Raw genomic sequence first — 10,798 nt, forward strand, 5'->3', positions numbered from 1 at the left:
AAAGTCAAAGCTTTGCAGTGGAATAACACAACATATTTTTAATAGACACACAGACAAACATATAGAGTTTGTCTTCCCTCTAAGGCAAAATGGATCATTTATAACTAGCAGCTCATTATTATACAGCATGGAACTGAATGAACTGATTTACACATCACCCCTCTTATTTCTATTAAAAATTCATTCTGATTTGGTTTGATTAATTCATACTACTTTTAGATGATGCATTTTATTCCTATTGGGCTAGTATTCTCATTATTACTCGAATTTAATAGATTCCATGTAAACGCACAAAGGGAAGTCCAGAAAGAAACTAATAAGTTATGCCTTAACCCACTGAACACCTTTTCATTAACCTGGAACGCTGACTGAAGTCCAGACCTCCTCATCCAAAACCAGTCAGTGAACCCATTAATGTGACGGATTGGACAAATCCCTAAAACCACATTACAAAATCTAGTGTCCAGCCTTCCCATAAGAGTGGACCTTATTATAAAGTATTATAAAAGCCAAGGAAAGACTTAAACTGCTAATGGTATGATTAACAGGCACATATGGGTGTGATGACTGAGACGGCTCTTTCAGTTCCCAAAGACTCGTCATTTAGTACTACACTACTTCTGGGTTCTCCAATCCAGCCAAATTTAGCAATGTTCTGACCCATGACTGGTATATAATTATTCAGTGTACAAATTCCAAAGTACCATTATTTTTACATTATGTTTGATATAAAATCCTCATCATGTTCATAAAAATCACTGTTTAAACAACCAACATTATTACCTATGTGTAAAAATCTTTTAGTTTGTACTGAACTTTCAAAATGATCATTTTGCTACAAACACCATAGAAAAGAATTTAGCCATTTTTCATACACAGTGGGATGCGTAAGTTTGGGCAGCCTTGTTAATCTTCATGATTTTCCTGTATAAATCGGTGGTTGTTACGATAAAAAAAATTCAGTTGAATATATCATATAGGAGACACACACGGTGATATTTGAGACGTAAAACGGAATTTATAGGATTTACAGAAGTGTGCAATAATTGTTTAAACAAAATTAGGCAGGTGCATACATTTGGGCACCGTTGTCATTTTATTGATTCCAAAACCTTTAAAACTAATTATTGGAACTCAAATTGGCTTGGTGAGTTAAAGAGAGCTGTCCATGTTCGGAATCCATCAAACCTCAATGAACTAGAGATTTTTTGTAAAGAGGAATGGTCCAAAATACCTTCAATCAGAATCCAGACTCTCATTGGTAGCTATAGGAAGCATTTAGAGGCTGTTATTTCTGCAAAAGGAGGATTTACTAAATATTCAGTTCACTTTTTTGTGGTGCCCAAATTGATACATTGATACCCCATGTACTGTATCAATGTATAAATACATGGGGTATCAATGATGCTAAGAATGGTGAAGAATCAGCCCAGAACTACACAGGAGGAGCTGGTCAATGCCATGAGGAGAGCTGGGACCATCGTTTCCAAGGCTACTATCAGTAATACACTGAGACGTCATGGTTTAAAATCCTGCATCGCACGGAAGGTTCCCCTGCTTAAGTCAGCCCATGTTCAGGCCCGTCTGAAGTTTGCCAGGGACCGTCTGGATGATCCAGAGGAGTCATGGGAGAAAGTCCTGTGGTCAGATGAGACCAAAGTAAAACTTTTTGGTCTTAACTCCATTAACCGTATTTGGAGGAAGAGGAATGATTAGTATAATCTCAATACCATACCTACAGTGAAGCATGGGGCTGGAAGCATCATGCTCTGGGGGTGTTTTTCTGCACAGGGGACAGGACGACTGCACTGTATTAAGGAGAGGATGAACGGGGCCATGTATTGTGACATATTGGGCAAAAACCTCCTTCCCTCAGTCAGAGCATTAAAGATGGGTCGTGGCTGGACAATGACCCAAAGCACACAGCCAGGAAAACCAAGGAGTGGCTCCGTAAGAAGCATATGGACTATATAACTGGTCTTTGAGGGTCAGAAATCTGGTTGTATAAGTAATTGATCAAATACTTATTTGACACAGTAATTTACAAATATATTGTTTAAAAAAATCATACAATGTGATTTTCGGATTTTTCTTTTTAGATTCTGTCCCTCACAGTGGAAATGCACCGATGCTGAAAATTGTAGACCCTCCATGATTTCTAAGTAAGAGAACTTCAAAATCACAGGGTGATCAAATACTTATTGACCTTACTCTCTCTCTCTCTCTCTCTCTCTCTCTCTATATATATATATATATATATATATATATATATAATTAAGTACTAGAATAAATAAACTATCCAAAACACAAACCATTCAAAACAAAAAGAACACGTTGTGCCATACAGTTCTTAATAAACAATTAATTACTTTGACAGTGTAAGACTATAAGAGTGTCTTTAGGGCAGATTGGCATTAAGAAAGACTAAGTGCGTTCATTCTTTCAGTCAGTCTGTACATGGAGGGCCTGGGGCCAAACAGCGCGGTGAAAAGATCATCATTAACAACAACAAAAAAAAAAAGATCATAGAAAATCGTCTCTCAGATGGGAACCGGCTCATACAGCAACTCGTTCATCATAGACACATCACTAATCCTGGACTCGACTGATGAGGACGGCTGCTCTCTGAGGACTTGTGACTCAATAGTTCAGGATATATGAAATGGACTCTAATAATGAACTGGACTCCATATGAACTTCTCCACATCTCCTGTTATACTGATCTTCCAGCCTCCCAACACACAGTATGAGTGCAGATCAATCCCTGCTATCCGTTATCACCCAGATGAGGATGGGTTCCCTGTTGAGTCTGGTTCCTCTCAAGGTTTCTTCCTATTACCATCTCAGGGAGTTTTTCCCTCAGCACCGTCACCCTCGGCTCGTTCATCAGGGACGATCTGATCATTCTGATTTATACATTTCCATAATTTTCTTTTGATTCTGTAAAGCTGCTTTGAGACAATGACCACTGTTCAAAGCGCCATATGAATAACATGAAATTGATTTGAACTGTATTAAGGTGTTTACAAAATATTATCCACAGTTCTATTATGTTCATTCTGACCAATATTTTGACGTTTAGTATCTGACTACAAACTAACCTACTTAGACTTGTATCTATTTAATCACTAATGTCATGTCGTAATCCAAAAAACCTAATCAAAGTGAAACACTGCGTGAGGAAATCACACCTGTCTAACAATAACTTGACCGTTTTTACCGAAACATTTGTTCCTTGCTTTTTTATCAAGCGTTTATTTCTTTTTACACTGTAAACCAAAACTGAAGGTGTTTATCCAAAATACACAATAATCTCCTTTGAACAGTTGATGTTGAGATGTACAGTATCTGCTACTTACTGTACAGTATGCTCTGCTCTGAAGACATATTCTCTTGCGAGAACTGTTCCAGAACAGCTGAGCTTCATCTTTATCTTAAAATACCAATCGACTGTTGCTGTTGTTATTTTATTACCCAACGCCGTACGTGTTATTTCATAATATTAAAAAATCCAGTATTGTTCTAAAATGTAGAAAACAAAGCTAAACATGTGTCCAAACTTTTGACTGGTACTGTACGTTAGGAATATTAATCACTCATGAGTAATAAATGATAAATAAATATAATGATGATATATAAATACATTATACTTATACAATAATTCTAAATTCTTCATGAACATTTGAGCTGCGGCAGCGTAAAGTTCAGTCCTGGTTTAGTTTAGACTCGTGCTACGGTCTGTCCACGCTTACATTATGACGTAAATATGATGCTAATGTCGCTTAGACCTTAAAGACGATGTAAACAGCGAAGATAAAAACCAGATCTACAGTACTCACTTATCAGCCACGGGCTTCGCAATCGCCTCAAAGATTTCCTCTTGCTTGATTGCTTGATCGAAAACCTTCTGAAACCTACAGAATAAAATAGGAGAAGTTTTGAAAAAACACACTTGATAACAATTAAACCTATTTTTATTCACGCTGAATTTAATTTCATTTATTAATTGAATTGAATTAAATGTAATGATTAGCTGGTTTTTATTTGGTGAAGTGTGTACTTGCACAACACTTCTGAAATCACCAGCAGTAAACAGGCTCAAATCTCTGTAACCATATAAAGATCTAGCTTCACAGATCCTCCAGGAATTATATGTAGCTTCAGAGTGTAAATGTTGAGTTTATTTTTATTTTTTTTTAATTTTTTTTATGTAAGAAGACCAACACTTTTGGAAGGAGTCTCCACTGTCAGAGCTTTGTAACACTCAGTCTATAATGTTATTTTCATCAATACTGTAATTAAAAATAAATAAATAAATAAATAAATGGCACGTTGATGTGGTACGTAATGTTTCATCAGAGGGACAACCCACGTGAGATGTTTTGGAGATAAAGTCAGAGAGGCCAGATTGAGGTGGTTTGGACATGTTCAGAGGAGAGATGGTGAATATATCGGTAGAAGGATGATGAGGTTGGAACTGCCAGGCAGGAGGTCTAGAGGAAGACCAAAGAGGAGATTTATGGATACAGTGAGAGAGGACATGAAGTTAGTTGGTGTGAGAGAAGAGGATGCAGAGGATAGGGTTAGATGGAGGCAGATGATTCACTGTAGCGACCCCTAAAAGGGAACAGCCGAAAGACAAAGAAGAAGACGGAGACGAAGAAGAAGAAGTGGTACATAATATAATACATCTCAGGATGTGCTGTTATTGGAAAACTATCAACTTTGGGGTAATTACAGTAACTCTGCTTTACATTAAGCCACATCACATCACTCTGATGTTCATTACTTTATGTCCTATAACAGCATGCCCTGTTGTGTCTTTAAAAATTACATACAATATTTGCAACTGATCTCAGAACAAGTCCATAAGAATATAAACAACCAGGAGCAGTGTGGCTGGAATGTATCCAGTTTAATACACATTAATGAAGTTGTAATATACAGGTCCTTCTCAAAAAATTTGCATATTGTGATAAAGTTCATTATTTTCTGTAATGTCCTGATAAACATTAGACTTTTATATATTTCAGATTCATTACACACAACTGAAGTAGTTCAAGCCTTTTAATTGTTTTAATATTGAACACGCAAGAGTGTTGGGTCTTGCGTTTCTCAACTTTCTCTTCACAATATCCCACAGATTCTCTTTGGTGGTTCAGGTCAGGAGAGTTGGCAGGCCAATTGAGCACAGTAATACCATGGTCAGTAAACCATTTACCAGTGTTTTTGGCACTGTGAGCAGGTGCCAGGTCGTGCTGAAAAACGAAATCTTCATCTCCATAAAGCTTTTCAGCAGATGGAAGCATGAAGTGCTCCAAAATCTCCTGAGAGCTAGCTGCATTGACCCTGCCCTTGATAAAACACAGTGGACCAACACCAGCAGCTGACATGGCACCCCAGACCATCACTGACTGTGGGTACGTGACACTGGACTTCAGGCATTTTGGCATTTCCCTCTCCCCAGTCTTCCTCCAGACTCTGGCACCTTGATTTCCGAATGACATGCAAAATTTGCTTTCATCCGAAAAAAGTACTTTGGACCATGGAGCAACAGTCCAGTGCTGCTTCTCTGTAGCCCAGGTCAGGCGCTTCTGACGCTGTTTCTGGTTCAAAAGTGGCTTGACCTGGGGAATGCGGCACCTGTAGCCCATCTCCTGCACACGCCTGTACACGGTGGCTCTGGATGTTTCTACTCCAGACTCAGTCCACTGCTTCCGCAGGTCCCCCAAGGTCTGGAATCGGTCCTTCTCCACAATCTTCCTCAGGGTCCGGTCACCTCTTCTCGTTGTGCAGCGTTTTCTGCCACACTTTTTCCTTCTCACAGACTTCCCACTGAGGTGCCTTGATACAGCACTCTGGGAACAGCCTATTCGTTCAGAAATTTCTTTGTGTCTTACCCTCTTGCTTGAGGGTGTCAGTGATGGCCTTCTGGACAGCAGTCAGGTCGGCAGTCTTACCCATGATTGCGGTTTTGAGTAATGAACCAGGCTGGGAGTTTTTAAAAGCCTCAGGAATCTTTTGCAGGTGTTTAGAGTTAATTAGTTGATTCAGATGATTAGGTTAATAGCTCGTTTAGAGAACCTTTTTATGATATGCTAATTTTTTGAGATAGGAATTTTGGGTTTTCATGAGCTGTATGCCAAAATCATCAATATTAAAATAAATAAAAGGCTTGAACTACTTCAGTTGTGTGTAATAAATCTAAAATATATGAAAGTCTAATCTTTATCAGTACATTACAGAAAATAATTTTTTTTTTGAGAAGGACCTGTATATATCTATATTTACAGTGGGGCAAAAAAGTATTTATTCAGCCACCAATTGTTCATCCACTTAAAAAGATGAGAGAGGCCTGTAATTTTCATCATAGGTATACCTCAACTATGAGAGACAAAATAAGAAAAGGATTTTTAAAGAATTTATTTGCAGATTATGGTGGAAAATAAGTATTTGGTCAATATCAAAATTTCCTCCCAATACTTTGTTATAAACCCTTTGTTGAGGTCAAATGTTTTCTATAAGTCTTCACAAGGTTTTCACACACTGTTGCTGGTATTTTGGCCCGTTCCTCCATGCAGATCTCCTCTAGAGCAGTGATGTTTTGGGACTGTTGCTTTTTTACCAAAAAGTTTATCCAAATGCTCGCTAGCAAACTTCAGACGGGCCTGGACATGTACTGGCTTGAGAAGGAGGACACGTCTGGCACTGCAGGATTTGAGTCCCCGACGGGTGTTACTGATGGTAGCCTTTGTTACTTTGGTCCCAGCTCTCTGCAGGTCATTCAACTGGGATTTTTGCTCACAGTTCTTGTGATCATTTGACCCCACAGGGTGAGATCTTGTGTGGAGCCCCAGTTAGAGGGAGATTATCAGTGATCTTGTGTGTCTTCCATTTTCTAATAATTGCTCCCACAGTTGATTTCTTCACACCAAGCTGCTTCCCTACTGCAGATTCAGTCTTCCCAGCCTGGTGCAGGTCCACAATTTTGTTCCTGGTGTCCTGTGACAGCTCTTTGGTCTTGGCCATAGTGGAGTTTGGAGTGTGACTGTTTGAGGTTGTGAACAGGTGTCTTTTATACTGATAACAGATGCCATTAATACAGGTAGCGAGTGGAAGACAGAGGAGCCTCTTAAAGAAGACGTTACAGGTCTGTGAGAGCCAGAAATCTTGTTTGTTTGTACTGTAGGTAAACAAATACTTATTTTCCACCATAATTTGCAAATAAATTCTTTAAAAATCCTAAAAAAAAGCCCCTAAATTCCTGGATGTGGATTAAATTCCTCGCATGCCATCGGCAACGTGAAGAGTCATTTATTCCCACCTGAACCTGTAGCTCTCCCTCTTGTTATTGATGAAGCCGTCTGCAAGATCCCTTGGGATGACGAACTCCAAGCTGCCTCCGCTCTGTTCCTCATTACCCACAGAGTACACCTGATAAGAGCGGTACACGCAAAGCTTCAGCATTCGATAAAAGAAAAAAACGATTTTATACATAATACACATCAGTGAACAATCATGAATTGCACCGCGGAACAGTTTTGTGCTTTCGCTGCTGATACACTTAACTCGACTCAGGACGTTATAGATTCTGTATGACCTGCACTAATTTGGTGGGTTTTCTCATCTCATCTTATCTTATCTCAATCTCATCTCATGATTCAGCATGAGAGGCTGCTTGTGTCACATAGCTGTCACCTTTTGGACAATAAATAAAATAATACAGAAATGTTCTATATACACCAAAACAACAAACACTACAATGTTCATTTAATTCCCTGTGATGCTTTATTTAACATTCACAGCAACAACAAAAAAAAATCTTTCATAAACATGTTGGCATTTCTAACACAGATAAACTGCCTTGCATAAGTATTTACTCCCTTTGGATTTGCCCACATTTTGTGGTGATACACCCTAGAACTGAAATGGCCTGAACAGGGATTATATGACAAATATTCACATGAAATAACCCATAATATTAAAGTCAAAATCAAAGAAAGAATATCTTACACATTTTAAAATTTTATTTTTAATTTAAGGGAAAAATAAACATTGTGCATAAGTAAATACCCTTGTTGTTGTGAAATGCCTAAGAAGTACTGTTGCAACCAAATGCAATGAATTAAATACACCAATTCCTTTATTCATTCATTTATGCATTATACCCCTTTATCTAGAATACAAGGTTGTGAGGTGGCTGAAGCCTATTCCAGAGTGCCAATCTACTGTAGGGCTACGCCTAATCTGTTGTCTTGGACTGTGGGAGAAAACCGGAGTTACCCATGTGAAGCATGTGAAGAACATGCAAACTCAAATCACACAGATCCAGAGGCAGGCCTCGAACCTGGACCCTGTGGGTGCCACTGGATAAAGACTTTTTGCAAATAAAGTGTTATGTGGTCCAGAAAAACAAAAAACTCAAAAAAGACAACAGAGTTTGTTAGAAAAAATACCTAAACAAACAAACAGCATCAGAAAGACACAACTTCTGGAAATGTGGGTCACTCTATCAAGCCTTGAACATCCCATGAGGCATCAATAAATTCATTATTTACAAAAAAGAATCTACTTAACTCTTAGTCACAACCTAGTGCGCCACTCTAATAATGAATAATTCTGTAAATTGCATGCACATGCATACACACACACACACACACAAACACTGGGCAATTTGGGAATGTTGATTAGACTAATCTGCATGTCTCTGGACTGTGGGAGGAAACTCAGCAAGCACTGGGAGAACACATCAAAACTTAAAAACTGCACACAGACCAGATGTGGGATTCTGGAACATCCCTGACTCCAGAGGTGTAAGGCCACAGTGCAAACCACTTTAGTATAATTATTATATAATATTTTATTTTAATGATTACGCCCGTCTTCGTTCAGTATTATAGGGTAACGCTGCGCGGATTCATGATAAGTCTATTACAGTTCTTGGGAAATCCGGGAAAGTTTATGGAATGTAAATACTTATGCAAGGCCCGTAAATGTCTATTTAGATTTATAGTGCTCATCTGAAAAAGCAAAATTCACATAACAAGATACAATATGCAACCTGGATCAGTCATGTTGAAGATCAGTTATGACATACATCAATATATAATGTTAGAGTTGAAGCCTTTTAGCTCTGCCTTGTCCATCCATGTCTCTTCACTGCAGCCAGTGACTGATGGTTTATACTGTGTCATGGGGATTTACTAAATTGTGCAATGCTTTTAATAAACAAATGAATAAATGTTGACTGGAGAGACACAGAACAACTTGTGGGCGGATTCGAATAAAATTTTATAAGCTGTTTACACTTATTAGGGAGTAAGAACACTGATGTAAACAAATGTAAAACTCTGTACTGTCTGAAACCATTACGTTCTCCACGTTACGTTATTTCTTTTTCTTTTCTTCCTTTTTTTTACAATCAGGTCACGTTACTCACCGCGGCTGTTTTATGTGTCGGTTTAACGCGAGCGAATATCTGGATGGTCTGCTTCACCATTTTCTCTCGGGTTTGTCCGATAAACAAGAAATTAAACAAAGCACGCGCTCCTCTCAGCCTGCGTGACCACTTCCTGTTTGTAACGGTTGCCCAGCGATAAAGTATCACGTGCTCAGTAGGTAACAGATGATTGGCTTGATCTCAAATGGGGGCGTGGCAATCACGGGTGATTCAAGTGAAGTAACAGAACCTTCAGGAATGAAGTGTGGAAAGAAAAATACTAAAAGACTTTTAAAGAAAAGTTTGTTATGCTTTTTACACAGCAAAGTAATGCTGCTATTGCATCTGATTTTTGCCTCACTCAGCCCACTCTAATTTAGAAAATAAATATATTATATACTATATTTTATTATAGTAATAATACTATAATAAATAATATATTTGACTTATAGACTAAATAGGCTTATTTACTTAAGTCAAATAAAGTAAATGTTATACAGTATATATATATATATATATATATATATACTATAATAAAATATAGTATATAATATTTATTTTCTAAATTATATATACAGTTTATTTATTTATTTAAGTTTAAATGTAAATAATGTATGAATCTAATCCTTGAAGCCATCCTTTTTCATCACAGGTTATGGAAAACCGTCCAGTTTGTTGCCACAACATTGCCAAAACGACCTTGTTTAACCTTGTTACCTGAACTCAACCACTATAAAATATGTGTAACATTTCACAGGTCACATGTTTAACAGGGAATGACATCATCTGATTTTCCTGAAGATCAAGTAAATAGGAAAAGGCCATTTCCTAATTAAATTTTTCTTATTTTCATTTTATTTTCAATTATTATTATATTATATTTTATATATATATATAATTATATATGGTGTAGCTCAGTAGTTAAGGCATTGGACTACGGTTCGGAAGATCCCAGGTTCAAACCCCACAACCACCAAGTTGCCACTGTTGGGTCCTTGAGCGCGGCCCTTAACTCTCAACTGCTCAGATGTATAATGAGATAAAAATGTAAGTCGCTCTGGATAAGAGCGTCTGCCTAATACCTAAATGTAAATAATGTTTAGAAGATGCAATTATCCCTTTCTTGTATGCGCTAATTCAGTACAGGGTCACAGAGGTCATGGTGCCTATCCCAGGAAGAACGTGGATAAACACACACACTGAAAAGTGTTAACAGACAATTCAGGCAATTTGGTGAGGTCAGTCAGGGGACACTACATGAGTGAAACCGGAAAAAACCCAAGGAGCATGAGGAGAACTCCATACACACAGACCAGAGGTGGGACTTGAACCATCACCCCACCCACAGTGCTAGACAAT

General features: G+C 38.0%; 1 protein-coding gene across 1 annotated transcript in view; it reads right to left on the minus strand.

Annotated features, from left to right (window-relative positions):
* Positions 1–9,539, minus strand: part of kif6 (kinesin family member 6) — an 86,574-nt gene extending 77,035 nt beyond the window's left edge. Inside the window, exons 1-3 of the mRNA XM_053510586.1 lie at positions 9,440–9,539; positions 7,325–7,434; positions 3,840–3,914 (exon numbers count right to left, since the gene is read on the minus strand). Of these exons, the coding sequence (XP_053366561.1) occupies positions 3,840–3,914; positions 7,325–7,434; positions 9,440–9,499 (245 nt within the window). The 5' untranslated portion in view covers positions 9,500–9,539. The remainder of the gene's footprint in view (positions 1–3,839; positions 3,915–7,324; positions 7,435–9,439) is intronic.
* Positions 9,540–10,798: the final 1,259 nt, after the last annotated feature.

Source organism: Clarias gariepinus, chromosome 13 (assembly GCF_024256425.1).
Source record: "Clarias gariepinus isolate MV-2021 ecotype Netherlands chromosome 13, CGAR_prim_01v2, whole genome shotgun sequence".
NCBI lineage: Eukaryota > Metazoa > Chordata > Actinopteri > Siluriformes > Clariidae > Clarias > Clarias gariepinus.